General features: G+C 38.5%; 1 protein-coding gene and 1 non-coding gene across 3 annotated transcripts in view; one reads left to right on the forward strand and one right to left on the reverse strand.

Moving 5' to 3' along the window:
* The window catches only part of LOC117994987 (gastrula zinc finger protein XlCGF57.1-like), a 66,348-nt gene that overhangs the window by 4,188 nt on the left and 43,879 nt on the right, over positions 1–18,281 (reverse strand). The window contains exons 2-8 of one of the 2 annotated variants that reach the window (XM_034982964.2): positions 15,892–16,025; positions 11,236–11,338; positions 10,665–10,781; positions 10,004–10,126; positions 3,394–3,519; positions 2,146–2,293; positions 631–732 (exon numbers count right to left, since the gene is read on the reverse strand). In XM_034982964.2, coding sequence (XP_034838855.1) covers positions 631–732; positions 2,146–2,293; positions 3,394–3,519; positions 10,004–10,126; positions 10,665–10,781; positions 11,236–11,338; positions 15,892–16,004 — 832 coding nt within the window. In that variant the 5' untranslated portion in view covers positions 16,005–16,025. Of the gene's footprint in view, positions 1–630; positions 733–2,145; positions 2,294–3,393; positions 3,520–10,003; positions 10,127–10,664; positions 10,782–11,235; positions 11,339–12,097; positions 12,297–15,891; positions 16,026–18,281 lie in introns of those variants that run through there. The other variant, XM_069508255.1, reaches the window with a different exon arrangement.
* On the forward strand, positions 16,935–17,007 carry TRNAV-UAC (transfer RNA valine (anticodon UAC)). The gene has a single exon. It is a non-coding gene; the product is annotated as a tRNA-Val (tRNA).

Below are 18,281 nucleotides of genomic sequence, written 5' to 3' on the forward strand. Positions count from 1 at the left end.
GACGAAGTATTAATCTTAATTCGTAGCTGGTTACGAAAAAAACCCGGATAAAGTATGCAGTTAAGAAAAGACGAAGTATTAAGGTGGATCCATACATGCCGCCGGGTTTGGCCGGCGTCCACCTTTAATCTTATTTCGTAGCTGGTTATGAAGAAACCCCGGATAAAGTATTTATATGTAGTTAGGAAAAGACAAAGTATTAATCTTATTTCGTAGCATGGTTACGAAAAAACCCGGATAAAATATTCAGTTAAGAAAAGACGAAGTATTAATCTTATTTCGTAGCTGGTTACGAAAAAACCCGAATAAAGTATTCAGTTAAGAAAAGACAAAGTATTAATCTTATTTCGTAGCTGGTTACGAAAAATACCCGAATAAAGTATGCAGTTAAGAAAAGACGAAGTATATCTTATTTCGTAGCTGGTTACGAAAAATACCCGGATAAAGTGTTCAGTTAAGAAAAGACGAAGTATTAATCTTATTTCGTAGCTGGTTACGAAAAATACCCGGATAAAGTGTTCAGTTAAGAAAAGACGAAGTATTAATTTTATTTCGTAGCTGGTTACGTAAAATTGGGTACCAACGTGGAGGGAACTAAAATTTCACCGTGTGTAAGTACTTAGGTGTTACCAATAGATGGTCGAACGATGATAGTCTTCATGTGTCCATGGTCCTGCTGCACCAGGGTCTCGCAAAGCGCCTTCGAAAACGTGTACGTGTTTGGTAAACCAACTGTGAACACAAAATTTATATTTATAGGTAGGTACTTATAATAAGACCAAAGTCTTCGAACAGTGCGTGTTGTCAATGATGACATATGGATCCGAGACATGGTCGCTAACTATGGGCCTCATAAGAAAGCTCAGAGTCACTCAGCGGGCGATGGAGAGAGCTATGTGCGGAGTTTCTCTATGTGATCAATGAGGAAATGAGGAGATCCGTAGGAGAACTAGAGTAACCGACATAGCTCAACGGGTTGCGAAGCTGAAGTGGCAATGGGCAGGGCACATAGTTCGTACAACCGATAGACGTTGGGGTCCCAAGGTGCTAGAATGGCGACCTCGCACCGGAAGACGCAGCGTTGAAAGACCCCCCACTAGGTGGACGGACGACATCAGACGAGTCGGAGGGAGCCGCTGGATCCAGGCGGCGCAAGACCGTGGCGTGTGGAAGTCCCTACAAGAGACCTATGTCCAGCAGTGGACGTCTATTGGTTGACGATGATGATGATGACGACTTGTAATAAAACTGTAATTAGACCACTTCATTCATCCACAAGCCATTTTAATTTCTTCCCTATAACATAGTATATAACAGGTTGATTGCGGAAAAAATTGGAATGCATCTAAGTTTCTTAATGCAATAATTTAACAATAATAATTTCTTAATAATAATTAACCCGTATTGAATTCAATACGGGTTTCATTAGTATTCAGAACATTTTAAGAATAATCACTACCAGTGTGTTCCCACGGGATTTTTAAATATCTAAATCCACGCGTACGAAGTCGCGGGCATCAGCGAGTAAAAAATAAACCTTAAATCTTTTTTGTGAAACAACCCTTATAGTGTCGCCATGTCCGCCCGTCTGTCTGTCCGTCCGTCCGTCCTCGGTTAATCTCAGAGACTATTATTATTTGCTAGAAATCTGTAATTTGGCATGGATATAAATATAAATCACGCCAACAAAGTGGTCAAATAAAATTTTGATAAATATTTTTTTTAGGGTAGGTCCCCCCCCTACACATGTAAAAGTGGGGATGATTTTTTTATTTCTCGTCTATCCCATAGTGTGGGGTATCGTTGAATAGGTCTTTTAAAAATACTGAGGGTGTGGGAACATCATTTTTCGATTTCTAGATCCTTTTGTAAAATATGATGTTTTAAAGTGCTAATTTTTATTAGAGTCAAGTGTCCCCCCCCCCCTCTATCAGCCAAATGGTAGTATATAGGAACGTGAAAAAATTCACAGGAGTAGTATATATAATCAATTTTAAAGGAAAACTATCATGGCTAAGTAGGGTTCACAGGTTAAGGAGTTATATCTGTTTTTCGAGGATTGTGACTACGGAACCCTACACTGCGCGTGGCCCGCCACGCACTTGGCCGGTTTTTTATTGTATCTACAACTAGCGACTACTATACCTAAGAATTTGTCTATTTCCTCTTGGTTATCGCCGTGTTTTTCAATAAATTTGTACACTTCATCTAGTGGCTTCGGTGGTGGGTAGATTACTTCGTCGATGACTGGTTTGTTACTGTTCGAAAACGCCGTTGATATGTACACAAACGTCTGAAAAAAAGCCGGTTAGGTTCCATACCATTGTACAAAATACCTATACCAAACACTAATTATAAAGATTTGAAAAGAGCAACCGCCGAGTTTCTTACTGGTTCTTCTCGGTAGGAAAGGCATTCCGAATCAGTGGTAGATGCAGTTGACGATTCAAAAATACTTGTAAAAGTTTTATTGAATAAATTTATTTTTTATTTTTATGTTATTTATAAGTAGACTATGCGCCATCAATGTGTGATTTGTAAATTAACTTTTTCGTGAAAACAAAACAGTTGTAATTACATACAAAATAGTTGTAATTTATTTAATTCCTATTCTAATCAGAGTATTTTAATCTAAATATATAAAAAGAAAAGGTGACTGACTGACTAACTGATCTATCAACGCACAGCTCAAACTACTGGACAGATCGGGCTGAAATTTGGCATGCAGAATGCAGAAAGCTATTATGAGTAGACATCCGCTAATTTTTGAAAACTCAACCTCTAAAGGGGTAAAATAGGGGTTTGAAGTTTGTGTAATCCACGAGGACGAAGTCGCGGGCATAAATTCATCATCATCATCATCGTGATCAACCCATCACCGGCTCACTATAGAGCGCGGGTCTCAGAGTGAAAAGGGTTTTGGCCATAGTCTACCACGCAGGCCATGTGCGGATTGATAGACTTCACACACCTTTGAGAACATTATGGACAACTCTCAGGCATGCAGGTTTCCTCACGATGTTTTCCTTCACCGTTAAAGCAAGTGATATTTAATTAAATAAAACGCACATAACTCCGAAAAGTTAGAGGTGCGTGCCCGGGATCGAACCCCCGACCTCCGATTAGAAGAGGGACGTCCTAACCACTAGTCTATCACAGCTTACATTACAATTACAATTACAAATCGAAAATATCATCTAAACCACCGTAACGAGGCAGGGTGCCCAGAACCCTGGCAGCGTTACAAATGCGAAAAATCACGTCGATACTCGATCCGTTGCATCGTTGCGACGTGATTGAAGGACAAACCAACAAAACAACAGACAAACACACTTCGCATAATACTTTTTAGTAGAGATGACGTAATACTATAGTATAGAGATCATTGCTTACATCTAAATTTTTCATCCTTTTACTAAGGTCCATGATTTTTGCGGTTCCCTCTAAATTGACTTTTATCATAGTTTTGAATGGTTCCGTGAATTTGACCGTTGCCGCTGAGTGGAAGACCACAGATACCTGAAACATGCAACATTCATGCCTATTTATATTATGCATATTCGTATAAGTCCCGCAATTTGCGGGACTTTGCCCGTTTTAGTGACATCAGCACTAGACTATAATGTTTCGAGCTGATGGTATATATTTATTTTGGCTGACGTCAAAATGACGTCATTGCGATGTTAATGGGACATGGTTCCAGCGCAATAGCAATTTGCGGGACTTATATTCAACGTTTCTGATCGTATCTCTAAGGGTACGTAGTGGACATAGGTCTCTTGTAGGGACTTCCACACGCCACGGTCTTGCGCTGCCTGCTGCTCGATTGCGGGACAATGACAGCTACAATGTCACGATCGCAATCATCCAGCGGCTCCCTGTGACTCGTCTGATGTCGTCCGTCCACCTAGTGGGAGGTCTTCCAACGCTGAGTCTCCCAGTGCGAGGTCGCCATTCCAGCACCTTGGGACCCCAACGTCCATCGGTTGTTCGAACTATGTGCCCTGCCCATTGCCACTTCAGCTTCGCAACCCGTTGAGCTATGTCGGTTACTCAAGTTCTCCTTCGGATCTCCTCATTTCCTCATTGATGACGTAGAGAAACTCCGCACATAGCTCTCTCCATCGCCCGCTGAGTGACTCTGAGCTTTCTTATGAGGCCCATAGTTAGCGACCATGTCTCGGATCCATATGTCATCACTGACAACACGCACTGTTCGAAGACTTTGGTCTTCAAGCACTGAGGAATTTTGGACAAAAATGATCTAGACAAGTGATATTTAATTGCTTGAAATGCACATAACTCCGACAAGTTAGACGTACGTGGCCGGGGATGAACTCCAGACCTCCGGAATAGGAGGCGGACGTCTTAATTACTAGGCTATCGCGGCTATAACAGAGGTTATAGTATGCGATAGGTGGAAATGGCAATCGGGGAGAAAACGCCCCGCAAACCCACACTAACCCCCGCGCTAACCCGGTGCGGGCGAGCGCGGGTGACATGCGCTTATATGGGGCATCCCCCCGCCTCATACCCCGATTGCCATCTCGACCTGTCGCGGACTATAGATACAAATTAAGATGTAAAGGATGAATCCGGCGAAGATTGCCATTTTTTTTTTTTTAAAGAATATTAGCCATGTTAAACGACTAATATCCCCCTTTCCTCTCCAATTAAACGTCAAGCTTGTGCTAGGAGTAGGTACGACAATAGTGCAACGGGCGGGGTTTGAACCGTCGACCTTTCGGTTTTCAGTCCACTCCTTTACCAGTTGAGCTATTGAGGCTCAAAATTATTCCATTAGTTTTTACTTACACAGGATACAATTATTTCCTTAAGTAGGTATAATTAAATTTACCTACATATGTTTTTGGTTAGCAAATTAAAATAGCATTAGGAAGCTTCTTAAAAGTTATAACAAAAAAAAACCCGGCAAAGTGCGAGTCAGGCTCGCGCAACGAGGGTTCCGTAGTACAGTCACATTTTTTCGACATTTAGCACGATAAATCAAAAACTATGATGCATAAAAATAAATAAAAATCTGTTTTAGAATCCAGAGTTGAATCCCGTTCATATTATGATACCCCACTTGATAATTATCTACATAGTTATCTTACTTTGATAATTGAAAATACTACTTACTTAAATTATTAGTTCATGACCACAATTTAATTTTTTTTGTGTGATGTAACCACAAATTCACAGTTTTCAGATTTTTCTCCGATGTCTGCTATAAGACCTACCTACCTGCCAAATTTCATGATTCTAGGCCAACGGGAAGAACCCTGTAGGTTTCTTGACAGACAGACAACAGGACGGTACCACACACCTTTTAATCCAAACGCACAGTACGCGGCAAAAAGTAATGTACATCGATCTTGTCTCTGTCATTGAGACCGACAAAACGTCATATAGGTATGAGTGACAGAGACAACGCTCTACAAAGCCGAAATGTCATTCTAAAGGCCGATGTACATTACTTTCTGCCGCGTACTGTACTGGTATAAATACGAAAGTGTCTGTTTTCACGATCTATCCGTCAATCGATTTTTAACCGACTTCAAAAAAAGGAGGAGGCTTTCCCCGATTACTCAAAAACGCCTGGACCGATTTTGAAAATTCTTTTTTTGTTTAAAAGGGTATACTTCAAAGTTGGTCCCATTTCAATTTGGTGAAGATCTGATGAACATCTTCGAAGATAGATACTGGAACTCCTCAACGGATAAGAGTAAATTGTTCGCGATCAGTGTAATAGCTTAGTAAACAGTAGATTTTTAACCAGTCATAGCATAATTCCATGGGGCCACTAAAAATTGTGAAATAAAAAATTTTTACAAAAAAAATAAAAACCGACTTCGTTACATAAACACTAAAAATTGAAAAATAATTTAATTTATTACCGAATATATTATGTATACAAGAGTTAATATAGTTCCATAATAATATTTTTTGGGGTCGGTGCCAATTAGCTTTAGCTGCGCGAATCAATTTTTAGTGTTTATGTAACGAAGTCGGTTTTTATTTTTTTTGTAAAAATTTTTTATTGACGAAAGGTACAGATACAACTTGAATCTTAAAGATGATCATATTGATCGTCATTGTGAACTTATAGACGTCCAGAGCTGGACATAGGTTTTGTCTGGTGGGAGGCTTCGGCCGTGGCTAGTTACCACCCTACCGGCAAAGCCGTGCCGCCAAGCGATTTAGCGTTCCGGTACGATGCCGTGTAGAAACCAAAGCGGGTTTAATAAAAACTGCCATACCCCTTCCAGGTTAGCCCGCTATTATCTTAGACTGCATCATCACTTACCATCAGGTGAGATTGCAGTCAAGGGCTAACTTGTATCTGAATTTTAAAAAAAGGTCTCTTGTAGGGACTTCCACACGCCACGCTCTTGTGCCGCCGCTATCCAGCGGCTCTCTGAAACTCATATGATGTCGTCTGACCACCTAGTGGGGGCATTCTAGCACCTTGGGACCCCAACTTCTATCGGTTGTACGAACTATGTGCCCTGCCCATTGCCACTTCAGCTTCGCAACCCGTTGAGCTATGTCGGTTACTCTAGTTCTCCTACGGATCTCCTCATTTCCTCATTGATGACGTAGAGAAACTCCGCACATAGCTCTCTCCATCGCCCGCTGAGTGACTCTGAGCTTTCTTATGAGGCCCATAGTTCTTTCTTTCTTCACTCTGGGCTGGTTTCCGCACTTAAAGAGGCCCATAGTTATCCAAATGGTTACTTTTACCTGACTGCAGTGAAGCCCAAAAAGAGGGTTATGTGTTTGATATGTATATCCGTTCCTATGTCCGCTCGTAACTACTCAACGAGCGTGCGAGCTGCGAGCTGATAAGTTGCAAACCGCAGTCGGAGGTTTTTTAACCGACTTCCAAAAAGGTGGTTCTCAATTCCGCCGGTCAAAAAAAGTTCGCCGGTTCAAACCCCACCTGTTGCACTATTGTCGTACCTACTCCTAGCTATCCTACAGACGTCAAGCAGACAGACACACAGACAACAAAGGGGTTCCGGTTTTCCTTTTGAGGTACGGAACCCTAAAAATGAAAAAAAAAAATTACAAAGAGGTAAAGTTTGTTTGTAGCGGGTAATCTCTGGAACTACTGAACTGATTTTGAAAATTCTTTCACTAGTTGAAAGCTACATTATTCTTGACTGACATAGGCTATATTTTATTTTCAAAAAATTAAAGATCCCTGCAAAATTTGCAATAAGCTACCCACACGAAGCCGGGGCGGTTCTAGTAATATATAAATGTAGACTTTAGATGAATAGTTAACTAGGTACCTATACTTAATTTTTTATTTAAATTGTTTGATGTATGTCGTTTTGTAAATGCGAAAATTTACATTTTAACTTAAAATGTTTTGCTAAGTTATCATTATTCAAAGGATTAACCTTTATAAAAAAACCGGCCAAGCGCGAGTCAAGCTTGCGCAACGAGGGTTCCGTACTACTGTCGTATTTTATCGACATTTTGTGCGATAATTCAAAAACTATGATGCATAAAAATAAATAAAAATCTGTTTTAGAATGTTTATATGATACCCCACTTGATATAGTTATCTCACTTCGAAAATTGAAAATACTACTTAACTAGCTCATGCTCGCGACTTCATCCGCGTGGACTACAAAATTTCAAAACCCTATTTCACCCCCTTAGGAGTTTAATTTTCAAAAATCCTTTCTTAGAGGATGCCTACATCATAATAGCTATCTGCATGCCAAATTTCAGCCCGATCCGTCCAGTAGTTTGAGCTGTGCGTTGATAGATCAGTCAGTCAGTCAGTCATTCAGTCAGTCAGTCAGTCACCTTTTCCTTTTATATATATAGATTATGAGTTCATGACCACAAACTAATTTTTTTTTTGTGATGTAACCACAAATTCACGGTTTTCAGATTTTTCCCCGAATGTCAGCTATAAGACCCAGACAGACCGACAGACAGACAGACAGACAGACAGACAGACAGACAGACAGACAGACAGACAGACAGACATACTGACAGACAGACAGACAACAAAGTGATCCTATAAGGGTTCCGTTTTTCCTTTTGAGGTAGGGAACCCTAAAAATACATTATATGCAATTTCCAAGATTTGCACGCAATTTTTTGCGGATTTAGGTAGAGATGTAAAGTAGCTATACTTTATACAGGGTGTAGCCAGAACGCTGGCAAAAACTTATTGTTATACTACCTAAACACAACCCCACACCAATAGAGTTTAGAGCCTCAATAGCTCAACGGGTAAAGGAGCGGACTGAAAACCGAAAAGTCGACGGTTCAAACCCCGCCCGTTGCACTATTGTCGTACCTACTCCTAGCACAAGCCTGACGCTTAGTTGGAGAGGAAAGGGGAATATTATAGTCATGTCATATGGCTAATATTCTTTAAAAAAAAAAAACCATTTGCCTCATTTTGTAGTTTCAGTGATTTAGTATTTTTGAACCCCGCAATGTATTGCGCGCAAAACTCGGGTCATTCTGAATGGCCTACTTACGCAACATTCGTTGACCTGTAGCGTCAGTACTCTGGGTTCCATGCCTTAAGGTGAGACTGAGTGAGTAGGTAAGTGAGGCCTTTTGCAGCGGGACAATTTCAGATCTCATGAGGAACCAGAAATCTTTCGCGGACGAAGTCGCGGGCAACTGCTAGTTAGCTATAATCTGTCATAGCTCTTTCGACTGGGCCAGTGCTTAGTAACGAAAGGAAACGATAAAAAAATATTTTCGATTTAAAATCTATGTATTCATTTCATTTTTTTCAATAAATAAAACGAAGGAAGGAAGGTTCACGCGTAGCGTAATGCTAGAAAATGATTATTTTTGAGAAAATATCGTTTTTTTTTATCCCAAAGGTTATCTACTACAGGTCGGCTTGAATTAAATCGATAACACCAACAACATTATTTCTATCAACAAGAAATTGAAAAAACCGGCCAAGTGCGAGTCAGACTCGCGCGCTGAGGGTTCCGTATTACAGTCGTATTTTTTCGAATAAAAATCTGTTTTAGAATGCACGAGTGAAGCCCTCTGATATGGTACCCCACTCGATATAGTTATCTTACTTCAAAATTGAAAATACTAATTATTAGTTCATGACCACAAATTAATTTTTTTTGTGTGATCTAACCCTAAATTCGCAGTTTTCAGATTTTTCCCCAAATGTCAGCTATAAGATCTACCTACCTGCCAAATTTCATGATTCTAGGTCAACGGGAAGTACCCTGTAGGTTTCTTGACTGACAGACAGACAGATAACAAAGTGATCCTATAAGGGTTCCGTTTTCCTTTTGAGGTACGGAACCCTAAAAACTATAATAAGAATGAGGAAGTTTCCAGGCAACGTTCGATAATATTTTCATAGATGGCGCTGAATACTGTCAATATCTACTCGTGTGCTATCACCACTAAAGATGAAAACCAATACCTATATCTACCTATATGATCTCGGAGTAATCGTAATAGACATACAAAAAATAAAAAGATTCCGACGAAATGAGAACCTCCTCCTTTTTAGGGTTCCGTACCTCAAAAGGAAAAACGGAACCCTTATAGGATCACTTTGTTGTCTGTCTGTCTGTCTGTCCGTCTGTCTGTCAAGAAACCTACAGGGTACTTCCCGTTGACCTAGAATCATGAAATTTGGCAGGTAGGTACATCTTATAGCTGACATTTGGGGAAAAATCTGAAAACCGTGAATTTAGGGTTAGATCACACAAAAAAAAATTGTGGTCATGAACTAATAATTAGTATTTTCAACTTTCGAAGTGAGTGACTATATCAAGTGGGGTATCATATGAAAGGTATTCACCTGTACATTCTAAAACAGATTTTTATTTATTTTTATGCATCATAGTTTTTGAATTATCGTGCAAAATGTCGAAAAAATAAGACTGTAGTACGGAACCCTCATTGCGCGAGCCTGACTCGCACTTGGCCGGGTTTTTGAGGTGGGTTAAAAAAGGTAAACAAAAAAGCTACTTACATCCTCAATTAATGCATTTTCATCTTCTTGCGCGATAGCTAGCTTGTCTTTGGCGATGTCACCCGGTATAGGAATCACTTTACTCAAGCTCTCTGGCTTCCCCCGCTTCAGTTTGTCAAAAAGCTGTAAAAAAGCATTCAATGAGGAGGTTTCCAGGCAACGTTCGAGAAAATTTTCATAGATGGCGCTGAATACTACCACCACAAAAAAAAAAAAATACCTATATCTATATGATCTATGCTTTAATGTTTAGGTCGTGTCAATCAATGACATAGATGAAGAGTGAAAATGAAAATGAAAATGAAAATCTTTTTTATTCGTATAAACTTTTACAAGTGCTTACGAATAGTCGGATGCATCTACCACTGGTTCACAGTACGTGTCTTCCCCACAAAATCTGTAAACTATAATAGAAGTAACTAGCTTATGCTCGCGACTTCGTCCGCGTGGACTACATAAATTTCAAACCCCTATTTCACCCCCTTAGGGGTTGAATTTTTAAAAATCCTTGCTTAGCGAATGCCTACGTCATAATAGCTATCTGCGTGCCAAATTTCAGCCCGATCTGTCCAGTATTTTGAGCTGTGCGTTGATAGATCAGTCAGTCAGTCACCTTTTCTAACTTGCATCTGAATTTTAAAGAACCCCTAATAAAACTTACTGGAACGTCCAGGAGTTGTTTGAGCCTTGCTTCAATAGTTTGTCCTTCTTTTTCCCTAATCAGAACATAAATACTATCAATTTGGGTACAGCATGTTAGAAGCCGTTCTATCAGCACCTACATAGAATAAACAAAAAGAATTAAAAAAAACCGACCAAGTGCGAGTCAGACTCGCGCACCGAGGGTTCCGTACAGTCGCCTTTTTTCGCCTAGCACTAACTGTGATAGCCTAGTGGTTAGGACGTCCGCCTTCTAATCGGAGGTCGGGGGTTCGATCCCGGGCACGCACCTCTAACTTTTCGGAGCTATGTGCGTTTTAATTAATTAAATATCACTTGCTTTAACGGTGAAGGAAAACATCTTGAGGAAACCTGCATGCCCGAGAGTTCTTCATAATATTCTCAAAGGTGTGTAAAGTCTACCAATCCGCACATGGCTAGCGTGGTAGACTATGGCCAAATCCCTTCTCACGCTGAGAGGAGACCCGTGTTCTGTAATGAGCCGGCGATAGGTTGATCGTGCTGATGATGATGATGACTGTACTATTTTGGTACGGAACCCTAAAAATTACCTTTCCCAAGAACCCAGTGCCCCCGGTGACGAAAACTTTTTTCCCAGCATAATAATCCGCTACGCTCTGCGTCTTGTATTTGCCTGTGTTCACTTGCTGATAGCTGAAACAAACAATATAATCATCACCATCATTATCAACCGATAGCCATAGGTCTCTTGTAGGAACTTCCTACTTTTTTAGGGTTCCGTACCTCAAAAGGAAAAACGGAACCCTTATAGGATCACTTTGTTTGTCCGTCTGTCTGTCCGTTTGTCTGTCAAGAAACCTACAGGGTACTTCCCGTTGACCTAGAATCATGAAATTTGGCAGGTAGGTAGATCTTATAGCTGACATTTGGGGAAAAATCTGAAAACCGTGAATTTAGGGTTGGATCACACAAAAAAAATTAAATTGTGGTCATGAACTAATAATTAGTATTTTCAACTTTCGAAGTGAGTGACTATATTAAGTGGGGTATCATATGAAAGGTCTTCACCTGAACATTCTAAAACAGATTTTTATTTATTTTTATGCATCATAGTTTTTTAATTATCGTGCAAAATGTAGAAAAAATACGACTGTAGTACGGAACCCTCATTGCGCGAGCCTGACTCGCACTTGGCCGATTTTTTTCGGGTTCCGTGCCTCAAAAGGAAAAAACCGGCCAAGTGCGAGTCAGGCTCGCGCAACGAGGGTTTACTACGGTTTAGGTCTGCAGTCGTATTTTTTCGACATTTTGCACGATAATTCAAAAACTATGATGCATAAAAATAAATAAAATTCTGTTTTAGAATGCACAGGTGAAGCCCTTTCAAATGATACCCCACTTGATATTATAGTTATATTACTTCGAAAATTGCCTAAACTAAATTTAACTTACCTCTCTAAATTATTAATAGTAGAAAATGCAGTCACACTTATTGTTTGATTAATAAACTTTTCGTTTCTTAAACCACGATTAAATACTACAGCACATTTAATTGATTTAAACATTATGAAGTTAATTAATTTTAGAATACGATAACATTAAAAAAGTTCAGTTTATAATACAAAAAAATATATTTGCAAATCACTTCTTAAACCGCGAAAAAATCAGTGAACACACATAAAAAAAAGTGGACCTCCTTTTCAGAAGTCGTTTAAAAAAATAACACGTTGTACAACGATCGGACTTAAACTAAGGTTAAAATTAAATTTCCATTTTCTTTTATATACCTAAACGACTAAGAGCCAGCGCGTGCCAGACCGTCGTTATTTTATAAATGCTGAAAGTTTCTTTGCGTATTGTCACAGAATATATAATAGTATGGTATTGTCCCCAACACAGGGAGGAACGATCTGCGACTATGAAGTTTCGATCATGGTGGCTTTGGGAAATAACAGGTAATAAAGGTGCACAAAATCCTAAAAAAAATCTTACGTCAAAGTAAATCTATTTTTTTTTCTTTTTTTAACCCCCTGCCAGACACCCTTAAACTTTCAAACTTTAAGGGCGTCTGGCAGGGTTTGCCACGATACTAGGGGTGAAATCTATACAGCGCACTCTGACTTTGCTAAGAAGATGGAGTTAAAACGAGACAGATGTATATCTCTCACATAAATCTGTCTCGTTTTAACTCAAACTTAAGTCTGAGCAAAGTCAAAGTGCGCTCTTTAGATCTCACCCTAGTGTCTGGCAATGCATGACGTGATTTCTAATATGTTTCCGAAGAAAATATAAAAAACTAACTGATGCCCGCGACTTCGTACGCGTGGATTTAGGTTTTTAAAAATCCTGTGGGAAGTGGGAACTCTTAAATTTTCCAAGATGAAAAGTAGCGTTAGCAATTTGCAGGACTTATATCACGTCTTATCATTGTCATAAATGTCATTAAGTTATTTTAATTAAAATAAAAAAAACTTATGTTAACGTTAATCTCGATCTAAAGCTACTATGATGATGATGATGATGATGATAATACTTCGTGACCTTTTATAATTTTTAACCAATTAAAAAAGTCGGCCAAGTGCGAGTCAGGCTTGCGCAATGATATTTTTTCGACATTTTGCACGATAATTCAAAAACTATGATGCATAAAAATAAATAAAAATCTGTTTTAGAATGCACAGGTGAAGACCTTTCATATGATAACCCCATGCACTTGATATAGTTATCTTACTTAGAAAATTGAAAATACTAATTATTACTTCATGACCACAATTTAATTTTTTTGTGTGATCTAACCCTAAATTCACGGTTTTCATTTTTCCCCAAATGACTATAAGACCTACCTACCTGCCAAATTTCATGATTCTAGGTCAACGGGAAGTACCCTGTAGGTTTCTTGACAGACAGACGGACAGACAGACAGACAGACAGACAGACAACAAAGTGATCCTATAAGGGTTACGTTTTTCCTTTTGAGGTACGGAACCCTAAAAATCCGAAAACCGTTATTTTATGGTAAAGGATTATTTAAATGATAAGCAAGCTCGGGAATGAGTTGCTTTGTGTAGTTCTAATAAGTTTAATTTATGATTTTGTAAAGTGGTGATAATAAAAAGAATACCCGGCTGATTTTGTTGTGTGCTCTTCTCAGACCTGGGCGCGTTTGGAACCCTCGTAGCTTTAGTTTTAAGTTTGCGTGATAATTATCACCACTATATCTTACAAATCCAACAACTGACAATCAAAAGAGTAATTTATTACCTACTAGCTGATGCCCACGGCTTCGTCCGCGTGGATTTAGGTTTTGAAAATCCCGTGGGAACTCTTTAATTTTCCGGGATAAAAAGTAGCCTATGTCCTTCCCCGGGATACAGGCTATCGCTGTACCAAATTTTGTCAAAATCGGTTGAACGGATGGGCCGTGAAAGGCTAGCAGACAGACAGACAGACGGACAGACAGACAGACACACTTTCGCATTTATAATATTAGTATGGATTGTATTTATTTCAATGCAAAAGAAAACTAAGTATATAAAGTATATACATACAGAAAAAACTTCACTAAAAAATTAAATTTACAAATATATACGCCGTCCAAACAAATGGTCATTTATGGATTTTGAATAAATTATTTGACTTTGACTTTGACCGAAAAAATAAACTTGCTTCCACCATCAGTCATCTGTGGTATATAAGTCCCGCAAATTGCTATTGCGCTGGAACCATGTCTCATTAACATCGAACTGACGTCATTGTGACGTCAGCCGAAATAAAAATATTATATGATCAGCTCAGCTCGAAACTTCAGTCTAGTGATGACGTCACTAAAATGGCGGCCACGCGCATTATCAATTTGCCGGACTTATAACATTAAACATGCATATTATAACGTTTCATGGCGTGTATACAGTTAATAAATATTATTGTCAGTAAGTATTAATATTTTTTCTGCGAAAATAATATTGAAAACAGAAAAAACCGGCCAAGTGCGAGTCGGACTCGCAGACGAAGGGTTCCGTACCATCTTACAAGTTACAAGATATACCACTTTTATGTAGAAAACCACAAGTCGATGACGGACTGCGCCATCTATATGTGATTTAGTAAATTATTTTTTTCGTGAACATATTTTTTATTTGGTTATTTAACCACAAATTCACGGTTTTCAGACTTTTTAACCGACTTCAAAAAAAGGAGGAGGTTCTCAATTCGTCGGAATCTTTTTTTTTTTTTTTTTTATTTTTTATGTATGTTCCCCGATTACTCAAAAACGCCTGGACCGATTTTGAAAATTCTTTTTTTGTTTGAAAGGGTATACTTCAAAGTTGGTCCCATTTCAATTTGGTGAAGATCTGATGAACATCTTCGAAGATAGATACTGGAACTCCTCAACGGATAAGAGTAAATTGCTCGCGATCAGTGTAATAGCTTAGTAAACAGTAGATTTTTAACCAGTCATAGCATAATTCCATGGGGCCACTAAAAATTGTGAAATAAAAAATTTTTACAAAAAAAATAAAAACCGACTTCGTTACATAAACACTAAAAATTGAAAAATAATTTAATTTATTACCGAATATATTATGTATACAAGAGTTAATATAGTTCCATAATAATATTTTTTGGGGTCGGTGCCAATGAGGTGCCATTGTGGAGTCCCATAAAAATATGAAGTCTAGACGATTCGCGCAGCTAAAGCTAATTGGCACCGGCACCAAAAAGTATTATTATGGAACTATATTAACTCTTGTATACATAATATATTCGGTAATAAATTAAATTATTTTTCAATTTTTAGTGTTTATGTAACGAAGTCGGTTTTTATTTTTTTTGTAAAAATTTTTTCCTTTACTTGTGCTGTAAGACCTACGCACCTGCGATTTCATGATTCTAGGTCAACGGGAAGTACCCTATAGGTTTTCTTATCGGACACGACAAACAGACAGACAGACAACAAAGTGACTTTTTTCCTTTTGTGGTGCGGAGCTCTAAAAAACAATGATAATTATAATTATTATAATTTCGTAATTGCTGGGCAGTAGGAAATCCAGAACAATAGACTGTTGGAATAAAAATAAATAACAATAATAAATAATAAATCGTTTATTGTTCGAAAAAAGTATTGGTACAAGTATTAGTACATTAGTGCACAAGACCGGGAAGTACGCGTTTTCTGGTCAAGTGTGAGTTAGACGGCCGAGCCTTGGCAAGGACATCTATAAACACGAGGCGAGAAAGGCACTCACCGCCGCGGTCCGTCGTGCTCGGGATCGCGTTGTAGCCCGTTGGGTCCCCGGCGGGGGGTAAGGCGCACATCGTTGTGGTTGGTGCGCCTCGGACGTGTGGTGGGCGACGTCATCGTGACATTGACAGGAGGGCGCTGTTGGAGAACAAATCATCGACATAGGAATACATCAGGCAACGTTAGTTGCGATTTTCGCCACGCGCCAGGGATAGCCTTGTCGTGTCGCACTGTAGGTAGACTACTTTTTGTCCCGGAAAATTGAATTGTTCCCACAAGATTTCAAAAACTTGAATCCACGTGGATAAAGTCGCGGGCATCAGCTAGTCTGGTATAATTTAAATATATGTTATAAAAAACCTACTAGCGCCATCTATTATTACAGTCATGAAACCTTATGTGTTTTTTTTTATCGCCATCTATTGGCAAGCTACTAAACTAAGCCCTAAAATTAGTTCTGCGCACATATTTTAACATCGTGAACTATAAAGTATGAACTAAATACCGTTTCATCATAGTACAAATATGGAGCTATAGATGGCGTCTAGAAAATTTCATTTTGGTTCTATTTTTATTCTGCTTGCAAAATACAAATCTATAATATATTATGTAGAATAGATCTTGTCATGACATCCATAATATTGTGAACTTTATCTCAAAAATTAATAGTAGCTCGGGGGCTCGAGCTCTTTTTGAGGAAATTTCGAAAAGGGTTATCAAATCAACAGGGGACCCGAGAGCTGGCAGCCACCTTGGACAAAGAATTAGTGGTTTGGCCATCCAAAGGGGTAATGTGCCAGCATCTTGGGTACATGTACACACTACACAGTACTGTGGTCTAAATGAGGTTTTAGATTTAATTTAATTTAGTTTTAATTTAATGTTTTGTTTACTTTTAATTTAGATTAAAGTTTATTTAAATAGAATTATCAGTTCGTCTTATACCTTCCAAATAAAAATTAATGATTGTATTATTAAAAATTGAAAACAGATTACATAATATGAATAAACAAAAACCATTCAATAATTTTAACTATGTCATCATCGGGTTCCGTGGTGTAGTGGTTATCACATCTGCTTTACACGCAGAAGGCCGCCAGTTCGATCCTGGCCGGAATCATAATTTTAATTTTTTTTTTTGGACCTACACAAATTTTCAAAGCTTTTTGAGTTGAACAAATCGACCAATTTTAATTAAAAAATCAACTTTTTTTGTTTATCATTCATCATTATCATCATCATCAGCCCATCACCGACCTACTGAGAACGGGTATCGGAATAACTGGTTTAGGCCAAAGTCTGCCACGCTGGCCCAGTGCGAATACCATACCTTATATTATTTTCTTAGGTATTAAATAATATATTGCGGGTGGGGACGCCCCGCACACTTATACAAATAAAAGGAAAAGCTGACTGACTGACTGATCTATCAACGCACAGCTCAATCTACTGGACGGATCGGGATGTTTGGCATGCAGATAGATAGCTATTATGACGTAGACATGCGCTTAGCAAGGATTTTTTTAAATTCAACCCCTAAGGGAGTAAAATAGGGGTTTCAATTTTGTGGAGTCCACGCGGACGAAGTCGCGAGCTTAAGCTAGTAGTTAAGCATATTAAAGGAAAAGGTTACTGACTGACTGACTGATCTATCAACGCACAGCTCAAACTACTTACTGGACGGATCGGGATGTTTGGCATGCAGATAGATAGCTATTATGACGTAGACATGCGCCTAGCAAGGATTTTTTTCAATTCAACCCCTAAGGGAGTAAAATAGGGGTGGAATCCACGTGGACGAAGTCGCTGGCATAAGCCTAGTCTTATACAAAAGCCTGCTCTATAGAACCTACTAAGTTATGCATGTTTACAATACAACCATGTCATAAGGAAAAAACATAATAAACTCGCAAACCGGATAGCTTGTTAGGTAGGTCGCTAGGGATGGCCACGTGATTGCGCTATTTTTAAATCAATTTCATATGGTGAAATTAATATTATTATTTTAGAGTTTTTTTTGTGTTATATTTATTGAAAATCTACACTATAAAAACCGACTTCGTTACATAAACACTAAAAATTGAAAAATAATTTAATTTATTACCGAATATATTATGTATACAAGAGTTAATATGGTTCCATAATAATACTTTTTGGTGCCGGTGCCAATTAGCTTTAGCTGCGCGAATCGTCTGGACTTCATATTTTTATGGGACTCCACAATGGCACCTCATTGGCACCGACCCCAAAAAATATTATTATGGAACTATATTAACTCTTGTATACAGAATATATTCGGTAATAAATTAAATTATTTTTCAATTTTTAGTGTTTGTGTAACGAAGTCGGTTTTTATTTTTTTTGTAAAAATTTTTTATTTCACAATTTTTAGTG

This window comes from Maniola hyperantus, chromosome 28, assembly GCF_902806685.2.
Source record: "Maniola hyperantus chromosome 28, iAphHyp1.2, whole genome shotgun sequence".
Lineage (NCBI taxonomy): Eukaryota > Metazoa > Arthropoda > Insecta > Lepidoptera > Nymphalidae > Maniola > Maniola hyperantus.